The sequence below is a fragment of the Falco punctatus genome (assembly GCF_963210335.1).
Source record: "Falco punctatus genome assembly, chromosome: 12".
In the NCBI taxonomy this organism is placed as follows: Eukaryota; Metazoa; Chordata; class Aves; order Falconiformes; family Falconidae; genus Falco; species Falco punctatus.
This window is the reverse complement of record NC_137592.1, coordinates 29,254,316-29,271,800: the sequence shown is the minus strand read 5'-3', so window position 1 is coordinate 29,271,800 and position 17,485 is coordinate 29,254,316. Positions and strand designations below refer to the sequence as shown.

At 45.1% G+C, this 17,485-nt stretch overlaps 1 protein-coding gene across 1 annotated transcript in view; it reads left to right on the top strand.

Moving 5' to 3' along the window:
• The window catches only part of EHD3 (EH domain containing 3), a 31,739-nt gene that overhangs the window by 10,262 nt on the left and 3,992 nt on the right, over positions 1–17,485 (top strand). The window contains exons 3-4 of the mRNA XM_080408807.1: positions 3,229–3,326; positions 16,315–16,727. Coding sequence (XP_080264933.1) covers positions 3,229–3,326; positions 16,315–16,727 — 511 coding nt within the window. The remainder of the gene's footprint in view (positions 1–3,228; positions 3,327–16,314; positions 16,728–17,485) is intronic.

The following is a 17,485-nucleotide window of genomic DNA, read 5'->3' as shown; positions in this document are numbered from 1 at the left end:
AAGATGATGATTGACAGGGGCGTCAGTGGAAAGGAACAGAACAGCACAAGGCAGTAGCATTCACACCGACCTGCTGGTTGTGGCCCACAGCCCCGTGTCCTGTTGTTGTTCCGAATCTGGGTTCTTCACCCTGTGTGCAAGAGCTAATCCACACACAGAACAGAGATGCTTGTTTGTTGCCTGTCAGTGCAGAGGTGGGTTCTAGGTGGTAAATCCACAAACACAGCACAACTCTTAACACACAGTAAAACATTTTGATTCTTCTTGAGCTTATCTTGTTATTTCTAAGCTTGACTTATTTACGGTATCTATTCCTTCTCCCAAGGCCATGTCTTGTTAACCCATTTGCAAGGGTTGATTAACATCCTCTGTTTTTCAAATTCTTTCTTGGTTTTCATTATAGATATTTACATATTTCTTTCTTAAAGTGAATGATTATTACATCACTGTGGATGCAGAGCCTGCTGCTCCAGGGGAGCTAAATGGAGGAGCAGGAGTGAGCATGCAGCCTCAACTGGTACTCCTTTCCTGGCAGAGACTAGGATCTGCTGCCTTCCAGGAAGTAAGGGAAGAGTGATACAGTCAGGATTTGGCTGGGAGACAGCAGCTAATTGTGCTGCCCAGAGCCTGTCTCCTCCCTCCCTTCATTCCCCGGAGATGGAACGCCTGCCCATACCTTCCTGGCTAAGGGCAGAGACAGGGCTGAGAGGAGGATAGCAGCTTTGCAGTACCCTGTCTGTTGTCCACCTCTCCTTGCCCCAGGTGGTTCCTGGGTGTTGAGAGGACTTGTTTTCCTCAGTCCAGCTCTGCTGGCAGTACCACAGCTCTGGAAGGATCCCAGCAGAGAGATTACAGGTTGCACCTAGTTATCAGGAGGACTCGTTTGGCACCAGCGACCTGGAGCAAAATCAGGAATCTCAGCCATTACTTTCATATCACATTGGCTTGGTTGTAAGATTCCTTCTACCACCAAAGTCTGTCTTGGGAAACTAAGGTGGAGTTAGTCCTGCTTTTGTTCTGTCAGCAGTGGGAGACATCATGGGTAACAGGTTCTTCCATCACCCCCATGCTCTGCCTGTAGAGGTAGTGAAAGTCTAGTCTGGCACCATGTTCTTCCCTTCGTATGGCCCCAGATACAGTTAGGTCATGCTCCCTGAGGTCCTGCAGTTCTGCTGGGACAGCTGGAAGGCAGCAGCTTTAACAATCTTGCCAACAGAGCCAGAATGCACTCACTCATGCTGGCCTCTGACCTTATATCTGAAATCTCCTGTGGAGTACTTTCCCTAGAGAAGCTGGTGGAAAATCCCCTTGCCTGAGCCATTTAATATTAGACCACAAGGAATGTGTAGTGCTATGACAATGGAGAGCAAACCTGGGCTGACAGGACAGGGAAATAACATGACCTCCTGAGCCTTTTGTTCTCTGCTGCAGTGCCTGGCACTCAACAGGAGAATCAAGCCAACTCCCTGCTTCTACATGAAGTGTTACACACTCAAAAACTCTCCTTGCTGCCACCTGCAAAGCTGTAGATGTGGGAGAGAGAGACTGTAATATGTGGTCTGAAATAGCTGACAGCTTAGGGAGAGAAGACACTAATCTAACCCATGAGGATTCACTCTTGTTAGAATCATCTCAGAGTCATACAGGTAGAAAAATTGGGGTGAGGTTGTAGCCTGGAGGAGTTCATAAATGCAGGGACTTCAGCAGAACCAGCCACTTGTCAGAGCACTGCAGGGCTCTGCCATGACTGCATCTAGTGGCCCTTGTGCCAACCCCCATCCTTTATATGGTTCTGCTTCCTCCCACAGTAACATGTGTTTTTATGCCTGGATGTCACACCACGTTATTAATATGCATATGTACATATACATACACATATTTATAGCTGCCTGGAATGCCACCACAAAAAGGCTATCCATGAAATGCTAACTGCCAACCATGTCAGTGGGTAGGCTTTTACTGTCCTTTGCTGTTACCAGCAACTGAAATAGATGAGCTGCAACCCACTTACGAACAAGTGCAAGTTACTCTTCAGCAGTGATTTGCACAGATATGAGACAGGAACAACTAGCTAAAGAGCAATTACACAGAAATCAAGCTGCAGAGGGGGGAAGAGTGAATTACAAACTGAATGTAAGTCAACAGTGTCATACTATTGTTAAAAAAGCAGTCATCTTACTAAGATATGACGGGACTGTCATATGTAAGAGGTAAGGAGCAATCCATCCACTGTATTCACCACTGGCAAGGTCACAGCTGGAGTGCCATGCCAGCTTGGGGCATCATGCCTGAAGAAGTATACGGAGCAGTTTGAGAGGACTCAAAGGAAAACCGCAAGGGTCTTCAGGGATTTAGAAATGAGCTGGAAAGGCAGCTAGAGAGAACTGAAAGAGATTGGGGGTGGGGTGGATGGGGATGGGAACACAAACTGTTTTCTTTAAAGGAAAGACTGAGGCAAGACAGAATGACAGTAGTATATGTTGTGACAGGAGGGGAAAAATACATCATTTTCCATGTCTACTGTATTTGAGACAAAGGCATTGTAGCATGGGAGGTTCAGAGTAGACATTAAGAAAGCGGTTTTGTTGTAAGGATAATTAAGCAATGGAGTAGACTCCCAGCAAAGGTTGGTGAGTCTACATCGTTAGGGATTTGAAGAACACTTTAGACAAACATCTGATTGATCTGCCTTGAGGCCAGAGGATAGACTAAACCACCTCCTGAGATCTCATGCTGCCTATGCTTTAGGATTTCCATGGTGCAAGAATAGCACGCTTTGTCTGTTTAAGAACAGATTTGGAAAAGAACGAATATCCTACAACATTGCTGATTTTTTTTTTTTAACGAGTTATTTCAGTTCACTTGAGTTCAGGACTCTGCAGGGGAACACTAAAGTGAAGAAAAACAAATACCACTTCTCTCTAAAATCTAAAGAGCAAATGAAGACATTTGGATTTCCTCGTTTTCATTAATAATTCACAATTTGGGGGTCACATAAAAAAAACCCTGTCATAGGTCATCACTGAGACCCATGTTCCAGAAGCAACAAAATAGTAAGAGAAAGTGCTCAGGTTTAGCTTTTTTCTCATTTCTTTAAATCAGCAGTAGCTCCAAGCTCCAACAGAAGAGTTGTGAGATCAGAGCTTGGCTTGTCCCATACTGCCCGTGATGTTCAACACATCGTAGATACCTTTTTCTTTTATTTCAAACACATTTATTTTCACACAGGTTTGTTTGTGCTCAGCTACCTAATCCCGTGTTAGAGAGCATCAGCGTCATTGATACACCAGGAATCCTTTCTGGAGAAAAACAGAGAATTAGCAGAGGTAAGTCCCAAGTTCAGTTCTCTTCTAAACAACAGCACTGAAAACCAAAGGGACTCTATATAGGAGTTTCACCTCAAGCTGTACAGGATGTGGACGGAAACACTAGTAGGAGCCTCTCAGATGTACAGCACGACTTTGCAAATTGAGTCCAAAGGAATGTGGGTAATCTGCTATAAAGAATTTAAATGGTTTCAGGGAAGGTTGGTGACAAGGTCAGCAGTACCTCTGTCACGGTCAGGTATTTCCCAGGGGAACTGATTTCCATCAGAAAGAGTCAATTAATACCTACCTGCTTTGCAGAAACACTTGCTTCCAGTGACTTACTGATAAGCCATGGGCAAGGCCCCCATTGCAATCAACCTGGTTTCTTTCCAGTTGACCTAGCAGGCTTCTTGTACTGGCCAGGCTCCCTAAACCTAGCATGGGACTGGATTGGGATTAAGAGCCATTGACACCCAGGTTCCTCATTGCAATGGGGAATCTGGAAATCCTCGGGATGCTAAATGGATCTGATGAATAGCAGAGTCTTTCAGTGACCTTCTGAGTGTCTCGGGCTGGCACTCTGAAGTGGGCAACATCTTGATGCTTTAAACCTAACATCTGTGGTCACTTTCTTACTCTGTAAGAAACTATAGTTCGTTTCTTGCTGGTTCCTTAGACAAAGTTGGTAGTTTTCCATCATTTCATTGGAAGAAAGCTAAGAGTAGTAATCACAGCATTCAGGTTTGGAAAGATCAGTTCTCATCCACACTGCCTATTAACAATGCACAATTAAGTTGCAGCAGCACAGGCTCTACCCAAAGTGTTGAGGCCTTTCCCATGTTTCAGTGTTCTGTCCCATAAGATTTCTGATGACTCATGCCTTTCCCACTTTTATAATGCTCCTTTGAATTAAAATTGTTCTTGCAAGTTCTTTTCTCTTAATTGAGCAGCTACCTTGCACAGAGCCAAGTTTGTTTTACTGGGATCTTCCACCACAGGAACCTTAGTTAAAGAAGCACCAATAAAGCTATAAAGGACAGCTAGAGTTAGCTGAAAACTCACATTAAGCTCTTTCACCATGGGTCTCTGCACTACTAAGTGATCATAAATTCCTTCCAGGCAGTCTACAAAAGGTAGCAAGACGCACAAGCCTTCATCATCAGAAGGCTGAAAAACATGCTGTACAAGCGTTCCTCCTTTCAGCAGAAAGTGTTTAAAAGTAGAGGTAAACAAAAATATGTATTACACGATGTAAACATTTTTCAGTCAAAAAATGCCACTGAAAGCAACTCAGTTCTCTTGTGGACCTACCACTATGAGGAAAACTTGCTTAGGAGGAAATATTTTTGTTCCCTCATAAAAAAAAAAAAAGCAAGTCAAAACGGACCCATTTCAAATCCCTAAAGAAGTTTCCATAACCCCTTTCCCAAATCTCCTCACCAGTTCAAATCCTGACATGTATTGCAAGATTTTCCTATTTTCCAGCTACTTCCAGTACTAAAAATATCCTCCTGCAAAACGTACTGCTCCTCCTTTTGCAAAATTTCTCTTATCAGCTTCCCAGTGAGCCTTGGTGTCCCATTTTACAGCCCTGTCAGCCTGACCTTGGTGCCAGGGAAGGTTATGGAGCAGATCGTCTTGAGTGCCATCCCACGGCAGGTACAGGACGACCAGGGGATCAGGCCCAGCCAGCATGGGTTGATGAAAGGCAGGTCCTGCTTGACTAACCTGATATGCTTCTACGACAAGGTGACCTGCTTAGTGAATGAGGGAAAGGCTGTGGATGTTGTCTGCCTAGGCTTTAGGAAAGCCTTTGACACCATTTCCCACAGCGTTTTCCTGGAGAAACTTTGAGGTGCTGGAGTGTGTGCAGAGCAGGGCAATGAAGCTGGGGAAGGGTCTGGAGCACTAATCTTGTGAGGAGCAACTGAGGGAACTGGAGAAAAGGAGACTGAGGGGAGACCTTATTGCTATCTACCACTACCTGGAAAGGAGGTTGTAGTGAGGTGGGAGTTGGTCTCTTCTCCCAGATAACAAGCCATAGGACAAGAGGAGATGGCCTCACGTTGTGCCAGGGGAGGTTTAGATTGGATGTGAGGAAAAGTTTCTTCACCAAAAGGGTTGTCAAGCATTGGAACAGGCTGCTCAGGGATGTGGTGGAGTCACTGTCCCTAGAGATATTTAAAAGGCATACAGATGTGGTGCTTAGGGACATGTTCAGTGGTGGACTTGGCAGTGCTAGGGTAACAGTTGGACTCTGTGATCTTCAAGGTCTTTTCCAATCTAAAGGATTCTGTGATTCCTGCAGCTACTCTGGTAAATGCCCGCAATGCCAGAACACAGTGATGCACAGCTGTACGCTGTTAGGAAGCTCACTGGTGCATTTTGACCCAAGCCAATAACGCCTCCCCAGACATCTGGAAACAGCTAAGGGAATGTTCCTCATAAGCAGAGAGAGCTAAAGGGAGTCCCGATTCTTTAAGCTATACCTAGTTGTAGAACTGGAAGGCCTGTCTCAGCACATGGGGCAAATTCTTCCTGGACAACTTTTCTGCCCTTAGTGCAATTAAGTGCTTATGCATTGGTCCTGTGACTACAGTGTGTGGTCACTCCACCCTTTTGCCAGGAGATGAGAACTCTAGACAGAGCCCAGCCACCTCCTGCTCATCCTGCCATCCCAAGAATTTGCTCTGCTACACCTCTAACCAGACAAGGGGACTGTCACATCCTGGCTGTCGACTGACCTAATGACAGCGGTTAAAAGTACAGGGTAGATGGGATCTCAGTACGTCAGGGCAGCCTGAAACTGGTCACGTGGGTTATGTCGGATGGCCTTTCAATAGTTACAGGGCAAGATCCTCATCTGGTTTAGAACAACATAGCTTTGTTGAAGCTGGCAGAACTCCAGCAATTTCTGTCTGCAGGGGATCCAGCCCAGGGAGCAGAAAGAGTCAAAAGAGTGCTGGGGTGCTTATGTTTAGGAAGGGCTGCTGCCAGCATTTACTTGAAGTTATCTCTAGGAAGCTGGTGTTTGAAATGGAGTGCTCACTTCCCAGCTTCCATGGAAGAGGAATAGGAAAAAGTGGAGGCTGGTGCATTTGCTACCAAGCTAAGAAGCCTGCTGCCCTCATTAGCAAGTTGATTTTGGAGGCAGATAGAGCAATAATGTGGTTTCTAGGCAGAAAACAAGACAGTGCTTAAAACTGCTGACACAACAAAATGCCTCTGCCCTTCTATACCTTTCCAGCCTGCTCGGATTTCACTTGGGAATGAAGCAAGACCTGAGGGAGTCTCGCAGAGGTTTCCCAAGAGACACTTAGAAATGTATTCACTGCCGGGAACAGCGGAGCTCCTTACCCTTTGCTACTAGTAGGTTTTAAGACCCTCAGACCGGGGTACCTGTGAAGCAGGGTCAGGGAAGGGAGTAGACAGTAAAGCAGCTTTCTGTCATAAGATTGAAGGGAAAAGTAAAAATGCAAAAGATGTGGCAGACTTTCCCAGCCTGCCCATCCCATGAGAAACAGCAGTATTTCTAAAAATAGGAAATTCCTTTCACTGGGAACATCGCAAGTCTGTCTCCTTTCGCATTAGAAGTCAAGAGCATTAGTTAATCTACAGTGCCAGCTTAGCAGAATACCATGTATCAAAGCTTAGCAATCCACGAGGGCCACCTTATACCCCTGCATTTCAAGGCAATAGCTGTTGCTGTTACTACATCCATGTTTCAAGTAGCAGGAGTGAGGAAATGGAGTTTAAAGGAATGATTCAGGGGCCAAGACCAGGTTCTGAAGCTTTGCATTTGTCTGAACTCAACTCTGAATTAAATTCACTGCCTTGTTGCTGTTGGAAAGACTAACATGACAGATAACTCAGTCCCTTCCCCGATGAGCCAGTGTGCAGAAGCACCAGTGTTACTGCAGTCAGCCTTGTGTAGCCAGGAGCAGGGCTTTGCAAGTGGGTAGAAAACTTTCCTCCAGGGAATGCTGTGTCGTCCTGAGAAATGGAGTACTGTGCTGGCTCTCTTCCAGGACACCAGTACATGATCCTAAGAGGCACCTTCCCCCCACAGAGCAGCCCGTGAAGTTTCCCAGTAGCAGACCAACAAGTTAAGGCCTGTCAAGCAGTTGAGGGTGATGCAGTCTGTCATAGCTGAAGTCCACGTCCCCTTGGCATGCAGTGAGATCACCAGCACTGACACAGCTGCTGCACTCATGCTCTAGTAAAACATGTAGCCAAGGAGCTGCCTGCAGTACTTTTGTCCTGCTGAGCTCCTGTGACTCATGCAGTTCTTCATGGTGGGCACCCATGGTGTCACAGGTATGGTAGCTAGACCCCTAGGATATACAGGTTTCATTTACAGGCCTGGGAAGTTCCCAGGATGTCATGGCCCAAAGCATCCTGCCCTTCACTCTTCTGAATGGTCCTTGCCTGGAGAACAGTCATTTCTTCTCTGGTCTTAGATCCATGCCCTCTTATGTGACAATGTCCACGTGTCCCTCACACTGTGTCCTTCTGTTTTTTTTATTGTTTCCAGCTAAGCCTGAGGCAACAGCAGGCTGCAGAGGTGCCCATAGGGGAGATATTTGTACCAAAGTAGCACAGTCTTGGCTGCTTTGACAATTGTAATACAGATGCTATCCATTTGCAAAACACTGTTCTAGTGTCACATAATGAGCCCAGGATGAGAAAGGGATGACTGTACTGGAATAAATGAGGATGAAGGGAATGACCACGGGTCAGGTCATGCAGTACAGCAGAGCCAGGGCAGGAGTTAGGAATTCCTCATAATTCATCATCTTGTGCAGCCTGCCACGCTAATTGAGCCACCTGGTAACAGCAGCTCATACACTTGAGTCGCAGGGCCATCCCTGGGGGCTGAGCATTACATGCTCCACTAACCATCCGTCTCAACCTACACATGCCCTGAGCTAAGCAGATCCAAGTCTGCCAAGTTCGGTGATGCCCTGGACAAGTTGTGTTTGATCCCTGTTTCAGGGTAGTACTTCCTGAATATGTCGTGAACACTTACTTCATCTTCACCCTATATATGTCACCTCCTCCCTTTACTGTGTTAGCAGTGAGCACAAGGGCCTACCCAGGAGGACTGGCAGCATCATTCCCTGTTGGCTTTCTTTCCAGTACACACTATTCCAGCCTTTTTCCAGCATTCCACCCAGTTCCATTCTGCTGGCTGCAGTGCAGCCCAGGTTTCCCGTAGCCAAGGGAAAAAAAAAAAAAAAATCAAAACCAAACCATACACACACACACTAGCCTTACAGTGTCTCCTGGGAAGGAAAAATTCCCAAATGACCAGCAGCTTCAGCACCAAGGATATTTAGTCACTCAGCAGCCTGACAGTAAGAAAAATGCTAATGGCAACAGTATTAGGCGGTGCAGAGCTCTCAGACTGACTGTGTCTCAAATAGCCATGCTTGGAAGGGAAAGGCAAACACCAAGGGAATTGATGTTCTCCCACTTCACGCAACATATTTAGGGTACAATGGCAACAAGAAAATATTTTTCCCAAAGAGTTTTGTCATGTGTGCTAGTAACAGCATGATACACAACTGAAAGCATCCACCCTGAAAGCCTCTAAAAGGGAGGCATTTCAAATATTTGCTATAATACTCCCTGCTGGTGATGTTTGCTTATATTTTGTATTTCACTCTGCCTGGGAGGGTGAAAGTGCACTGGGTAGTTTTGACTTCCCAGTTCACCTCCATTGCTGCAGTGCAGTAGCTGCTCTGCCAACTTGCCTGATTTTATCACAATCTGACAAACACATAGTGTTGCACTGAAAGGCTCAGCTCCTACAGTCACAGTTCTGTGCTTCCTCTAAGAGCAATGCAAAAATGAGGGGAAAATCTGCACAGCTCTAATCCCTTTTATTCATAGGAATATGCGAAGCCACGAGCCTAACTCTTCTGACCTGAAAGCAGGATGCAGACAACAGCTTAAGATTATATTTGGGTTTGGGGAAAACCAAACCATGATTTTGTTCAGGGAGGGGGGTGGAGGGGCTGTCTTCATGATTTAATTTGGAAATACTGCTATATTTTGCACTTCCAGAACTGGAAGAGAAAAAAAAGAATGCAAAAGAACTGAGATTAAATAGTTGCACAGATAGAAAGGGCTGCACTTTTTTTTTTAATTCCTGTTTAACATATAATAAGCACTTAATTTGTGTTACCAAACAAGTCTGATTTTTAGAACAGCTGTTCAGTTTGTCCATTTTATTGTGCACTGTGCACTCCAAAAATATCTTAAGTATCTATTTCATCAAGGAAAGATAGTTGTGCCCATCACTATCTCATCAATTTGCATTATTTATGCCCATCATGTATTCTTTCAGCATCCTGAGTAACAATGGAGGATGACTGTGTTTCCTGGTCACTGGCAGCAGCTATCAGTTACTGATGGCCAGGTTTTCAAACACGATTTCTCCCCAGGCTTAAACTATGTGTACTGGGAGAATTTAGTTTGTGTTTGGACACTATGGTAAAGAAACTTCCTTGGAATTACAGCTATGCCTCAGCACTGCTGTGCACTGACCTCTCCGGAAAACTTGACCTATATTCAGATGCCTTCTGAGGTCTCGAAATCTGGCTAGGAACTGTTTTCAGGATTGGCCTGAGTGCGAAAAAACACTCGATCCATCTGTCACAAATGACAAAGACGTAAATATGTAAAGGGTAGAGGGGACAAGTTCTGCTGTGAGTACATAGAAGCTAAACAGGCTGTTATAAGGAAACTTTGCTCTGGGCAATGCTGTCATCAGTTTCGCTCCACCTGATTTGAATATGCCAAGTGAGGTTTCACACAATTTCCACTGACATAAAGCAAGGGCCCTGTAAGGCTCCCAGTCTTCCCAACCCTGAAACCCTTGCAGTAAACAACATGAAAGCAAAAGGCCAGTCTGCCACTCCAGTACTGGTTAATGTAAATGTTAGCATTAGAAGTCTGACACCCACCCATCTTTCCTAGTGGAGAACACAGGCAGATTTGCTGTGCTTTGAGTCCTTTTGCCTTTGCTTTGGAAACCTTTAAGTCTCCAAAACATACGTAATGTTTCCATTAGTTCCTGGTACTGAGGAGGAAGAAATGCAGAGCACTGGCTGGGGGATGTAGCTCCTAGTGCTGTGAATCAGCAGCTCCAGGACAGAGTGCTGCTTTGGATATAGGCAAAGGCAAAAGTGATCGGCAAGCTGAGGCCTGCTCTAGAAATTATGACCTGTAACACTCATAGAAATCTTTTCATCATGAGGGACTTCTGTCTACTTCCCAACACACCCACAGACATACATTACAGGAATCTCTTTATATCCCTTTGGAAGGCAGCCACTTCCAGAGAGGAGTATGGCAGCTTTTTACAAAGCTGGTTTATGACGAGCTGCAATGTATATCCAATACCCATCCTTCGCTTTTCATCTTCCCTTCTGTCCTTTCCTTGCTGGCACCGCCAGCTCCTCACCTTGAGAGAAACTTGCCCAAATTACTGTTCCTCCACCCAGTCCCAGCTGTTTCATCTCTCATATTCTTCCCAGCACCCTCATCTCTGCACTGTGCCATCCCTCCCTGGGTCTCACAACAGGCACCCACCCTCCTTCCCACTCTGTGTGTCCTTAAAGAGATGCGTCACTTCCCCCTCCCTTCCTCCCCGCATTTTCTTCTTCTGACCATTGTGTCACCTTCCTTCTTTGCTTACAGCCATCTGTCACGCTCAGGTAACACCTGCCCCTCCTGGCACATTCTCCCCCTCCAGTGTGGGCTGCCTGCTTGTTTTGCCATGACATAGTCCTCTTCCCTGGACTTTGAAGGGCTTTCAGTCAGGGTATCACTGTGACCAGTTAGACTAAGCCTCCAAAACCCCTCTTAATCAATTTAAAAATACAGATCAAGTAATTAGTTCCCCGGAATAGCATTTGTTTCATCTCCAGGAGCTGCTTTTTCTCTAGGTAGTCAGTGTTCACTATGCCAACCAACCCATCTTCTGATGCTGTCCTCAGACACACAAAACCAATCTATCCGTTGACAAATAGGGACACAACCATAAAACTCAGCTCTGTAGCGGGCCATGATCTAGTGAATTTTCAGTCTCTGGATAAACAGCAGCTTTAGAAGGATGAGAAGGGATCTCCCAGCGACTAAAATTCAGCAGGAAAGAGGTGAATTGCTAAAAGCAGTAGTGACAGCAAGCTGTGAGATACCTGGTGCAAAGCAGCAGCTTTAGGTTTTTCAGTATTTCATGATCTTACTGTTCCCATTCCATCCCCCCATGGCTGTGGCCATGGTTCCACAAGACAGGAAATCCAGTAGCATGTTTACTATCAGACAAAAAAAACCCCAACCAACCAGTCTAGCTACACAGTTAGAAATGCTGAACCAATACATGCACACTCATTGCTGGTTTAAATTGGCTTAAAAATGTTACAGCCAGGCAGATTTTCTGCTGGGTCAGGTATCATCCTTCTTCCCCCAGTCAGCATAAAGACTGTATCATGCCTGGTCTGACTTGACAGAAATGTAATTGCATCATCCTGCTAGATCTTAGTGAAATGCATGCTGCCAGGTATTCCAATAGTGCACAGACAAGTATTCATTAAGCCAGTCTGCCTTATGGAGTCTAGGTGGCAGGGTGTCTGCAAGATCATTTTCTCTGTAGACTGGATCCACTGACAGTTCTGCTGACTTGTCAGCTTTGTGCTAAATCTGTTGAGTCCTTTTCTTTTCAGTCAGAAGGAAATCTGTCCCATGAAAAAATGTCCGATTGAACAAAATTATTATCATGTTCATCTTATCCTCCTAGTACTGTATGGTTAGGATTAATTTTCTATTCGTGTTCACCTTATCTGGAGGTTGTGAAAGAAGCTGCATCAGTGATACTAGAGAATGTTTAAATATGCATCGTATTTTTCAACAAAAATGCAAGTGTAACCACAAACAGACAGGAATTACTGAACAGAAAATTCTCCCCTCTACATTTCTGTCTGAACATCCCTGTAATAATGGGTTTGCATTTGTGCAGCTTTGGCAAGCAGATGGCTTCCCAAATGCCCTGTAACTTCACAATAAAGCTGTGCTATGTTATGTGGATAGCTTCACCCATCACTGAAACACTGCCAAATCAGAGATAGTAACTGGCTGCTTTTGTGAGAGGCCTTAGCAACACTCTACAACACTGAGAGAGGGTGTAAAGAGACTTAACTCATTTAGAGTGGAACTTCAAAAACTCCTAATATGTCTCTGGATCAGGATCAGTTCTTGCTCTAAGCTCACACACTAATAAACTGCCAGAAGAGTCAGGCCCCATGCCTCTGTGAAATACAAAAGGGGCAGGGGGGAGAGATCGAAGTGGGGCTATAATGCTTAGATTTAGTTACAGAATGAGCTTCGTATGTTTTCAGGTATTGAGCACCTCCAGTGCTAGCTGGAGTCAGGCAAAATGTCCTGAGTTCCCTATGCTATTGAAGAGTCCTCCAGAAATGAAAGCTCTGAAATAAACATTAAAACATGAATTTAAGACCTTGGTTTTAAACAGCTTTATTAATGGCTTGCCGTTAGGGTTTTACATTGTTACCCTGCTATCCAAATGTTTTAACAGTCTATTCTTTTATATGCTAAAAGCAAAACTAAAGTGTCAACCCTATGAATCATCTATGTAGCAATTCTCTAAGTACTTATCTGATGGAGAAAACACCCATCACAGTCAGTGACTCCAAGCAGAGAGCTGTCAACAGACAACCTGCCCACCTGCCCTTTCCACATGTCATGCTACACGATAAGGAACACTTGTACCACTCACGATAGTTTTCCTCTGAAGTGTTTTGTCACTTAAGATCAAAATACATACACTTTCACCTTGGTTTTCCTGCCAAATACCTCCATACAGGAGAATGCAGGTGCAACGAGCACTTGCTAGAACTGCAGACAGAGAGAGATTGATTTCTTGCTTAGGTCTCCCACATTCCCTAAGCACCAAAGCAAGCAGGACGTACAAGAGGAATGTGTAGGTTGGGCTTTTGTCCCAGCATGGGATGCAGATGAGTCCATGCTGATGTGACTGCTCTGAAACATCACCAAGTGTTACTCCCCAGGGCTTTGTTCTGTTTAATAGAGGCATGTAGGAGACCACTGTCAGAAGAGTGTCTCCAAACAAACAAAGAAGCTGGGAAAGAAAGTCTGCTAATCAATCTAGACATTTAATGAAGTCCACAGGGGCATTCAAGACTCTGTGTGTATTACTGTAGCAGCTGGGAACATACAAAAGGTCTGCGCAGATATTAATTCCCTTTCGTTGGGTAAAGCAACATTTTGGTTTGTGAATAGGAAAGAGAGGCTCACAGAGCAGATACTCTGGAAGTGCTACTGTGGATCCAGGCTTGATACATGGTAAAAGTCAGAGCTAAGCACCTAAAGATACTTTTGGACAAACCCTGAGACCCAGGCAGATCAAAGGGCTAAGGGCAGTCTCCCAGGTCCTCAGGTAATACCAAAACTCCAATGTCACCTTTTTTTTTTTTTTCTTACCTAAATAATAAGTCCCCACTTCCACTGAATCACTAAAAAGTGGGGTGATTGTCAGGTGCAGACACTCCACACCTCATCCCAGCTGCTGTTAACAACAGAGAGCCTAACAGTGGCTGTTCCTCTGCTGTCAGAAGGAAACCACTCACGTGATCTGTGGCAGGACGTCACTGTAGCATTACAAGGCGCCCTAGAGAGAATAACTCTGTTTCCCTCTTGATTCACACACACATAACCCCCCCCCAAGAAAAAGGTTGAAAATAGTAGTTATGGTGCAATTCAAACACGTGCCAGCTCAACAAGAAAGCATCCCAGTCAATGAGATTGACAAGATTAAATGCACAAACATCTCCACAACAAATGAGATGCCCTGACTCATTGCTTCCATGGTGAAAAAGCAAACTGTGTAGCTCTGTGTATGAAGAATAAACTATCCTGCCATGCTGGATGACTTTCAGTACAGCCCAGGCAGAACAAAACATTAGGTGTGGGTGTGCATGCCATGGGGGGTCCCCACTTGCAAATTCATTGATCTGCTTGCAGAAGGACAGCTTGCAGCCTGAACCCAGTCCAAGTGAAATGAGGTGCTGGCATTGACTTTGCCCTGCTGCCACTGCCTCCTAGCACAATTTGGGAACGAGTCAGCATGTGTAGCTTTACAGCAGATAACAGAGGCAAGCTCCATACAGTGAGAACATCTCATGTTAAAAGGCTACTATTATCTGAAAGCAAGCAGGACCAAGTTTATTTTGGTTGTAAGAGGGTCTGACTCATGATTGTTGCTGAGGTGAGACCAGACAAGATATACAGATATCAATGTAATATATTGAATACTCAGCAGGCATTACTAATTCTGAATTCTCTGAAGTTCTCGGCATCAAACATAGCTGAGCAAAGAGCCAGGGCCCAGCATTACCTGCTGCTGCTAGAGAAGGCACCAGTGTCCTAAGCGAGCAGAAGGCCACTGGTAGGACGAACATCTATCCTTTCCATCTACAGTGTCTGTAGATCCCATGAAAGAGAGCAGGGCAAGCTGTCCTCATCCAAGAGTGCTCCCCTCTCCTACCCTTTTCTTGTAAGGAGCAAACTATAACTGACTGAAACAAAACACTACCAAGTAATAATACTTTGCAGTTGTATAAAAGTTCTCACTGGAAAATAGTTAATACCAATTTATCCTGCTGAAGAGAAAGTTCATGTAGGCTTTACTCCTGACTTGAGAGCCAGCGTTTCACCCCAGTTTGCTTAATCACGAGGGAGAAAAGGCCATTGGTAAGTCAAGATCAGAGCTTAGTCATCCTCCCTTTTGTCATTCTGCTCTAAAGACTAGGATGTACTGGTTGCCTTCTAGGTTTTGGAGAGGGCAGAAAGAAAAAAAAAAAAAAAAGAATATGGAGGTGGGGGGGCACTGAACTAATAATTATCGTACATTTATTCATGAAAGCCAAGATTAAAATAGTATGTTAAATTATTTGAATGCAAATAGCTTATGCTCTGTCCAGAATGCTCCTAACAGTGGAGCACTCTGGCAACACAGATAACCTCAAGTGTTGCACAACATAAGAGAGCAATCTGACAGAGCAGAGGGAGAGCACAAGTCTCTCAGTGAGGCTTTGAAGAAGGTGAAAACGAACTACAGAGCTAGGAAAGAAGGTCATTTTGTTGCTGTCATTACTGTTGTTTTAAAAACATCTCCACGCACTATTTATCACGCCCTATATTGCCTAGAGATGAACCCAGGCCTAACCCTGCGCAGCCGTTATCCTTAGTTCTGAGGCATGGGAAATTTGAACCCGCTGTTCGCAGCTTGAGTCCACCTCTGGTGTTCACAGCAATGCTGCCTTCTAAGCGTCAAGGGCTCAGCAAAGTAAAACACAAGTCATTTTGCTTCGTACACATGCAGCAGGTATGACAGGACAATCGCTCAGGTAAGGCAGGTTATTTGCATCCTGGGTTTTGAATTGGATGGGACAGAGTTAGTCTCGCACAACCAAACAAGACCTGAGAGTTATGACGCAGTAGAGATACGCATCTCAAACCAGTCTGGGTGCAAGTACTGCAATTATCCAGCTTTCTGCAGCCTTTTGTAGGCTATGCTGATGGCCAGCAATCCAGAAACTAGACTGCCTCTGTTGCCACATGCAAGGCTTCTGCAGCAGCTGCTTAAATATGGCCATTTTCTCCTTATATGCATTTGAATGAAGCGTCTGTATCACAAATTTAAGACTTCTTTGAGTGATCTCTTAATGCGGAGAAGATGAGAGCTATCCTTAACTGCGCGCATCTTGGGCATTTCAGTGTGAGGATCAGTGCCTCATCTCCACCTTCTTTGGGACAAAGAATGATGTTTCATGTTTCCTTTACCAAGCTACCTGATCTACTGGGGAAGCTTATCCTCAGGTGGCATAGGCCAGGTACGGCAGGGAGGCTTCCCTACTCCTATGCATGTACATCTCTGTTTTTCCTCTACCCCCCCTCGCAGGTTATGACTTCGCTGCTGTACTGGAGTGGTTTGCAGAGCGGGTTGACCGCATCATTCTCCTTTTTGATGCGCACAAGCTGGACATCTCTGATGAGTTCTCTGAGGTCATCAAGGCCCTGAAGAACCACGAGGACAAGATGAGAGTTGTCCTCAACAAGGCTGACCAGATAGAGACTCAACAGCTGATGCGGGTGTACGGTGCCCTCATGTGGTCCCTAGGAAAGATTGTCAACACTCCTGAGGTCATCAGGGTTTACATTGGCTCCTTCTGGTCCCATCCATTGCTCATCCCCGACAACCGCAAGTTGTTTGAGGCAGAGGAGCAGGACCTGTTCAGGGATATCCAGAGCCTGCCCCGCAACGCAGCCCTGAGGAAGCTGAATGATCTCATCAAGCGAGCACGGCTGGCCAAGGTGGGTGTTGGCATAGAAACCCTCAAGCATTCAGTTCGGGCTGTCTGCAGTATGTAGGCTATGGGGAAGTGGTTTGGGCCGGTTTGACGTGCAAAGCTCATGGATCCTACCATTTCCATCCCATTTCACTCAGGCCTAGGCACTTCAGGGCAGAAAGCATCTCCTTTGCTTGGTGCGTAAGCATGACAGGCCAGAGCAAGGAAGATAGCCACAGATCTGTATCTAGCAGGTAGCACTTGAAGGGATCTGAAAGCAGTTGCTCTAACTGATTTAGGACCAATTCAGTATGTCAGAATCACATACCAAGGGAATTGGTAAGCTCTAGGTCTTTTGCCTTAAACTTTCTTAGCCAAGAGACATACCTGGCTTAGATGGACAGAGAGGAGGTGGAGACTCACAAGAACGGCAAATAAGCCTGCTGTATCTCTGAATATTTGAAATGAGCTGAATGAAGCTCCTCAGAATACAGGGAATAACCCCACATCAGTTGAGAAAAAGAGATCAAAATATCTGTAAAAAGCTTTCTGCGCAAAGGTCTTCATTTCTAAGAGAAAACATTTAGTCCACTATTAAAAAAAAGCCAGAATGTCACAGAAATTAAGGACTGGTATTTGTACTAAAACATTTAAGTCTAGGGAGCTCCAAAACCTGTATGGTTTGGACTGAAAAGGGGCTATTCCCTGGAAGGCCATGCCCAGTGGAAGAAAAAAAACATCACTCCCCTCCAGGAGGTGTGTATGAACATCACTGTCTGTATG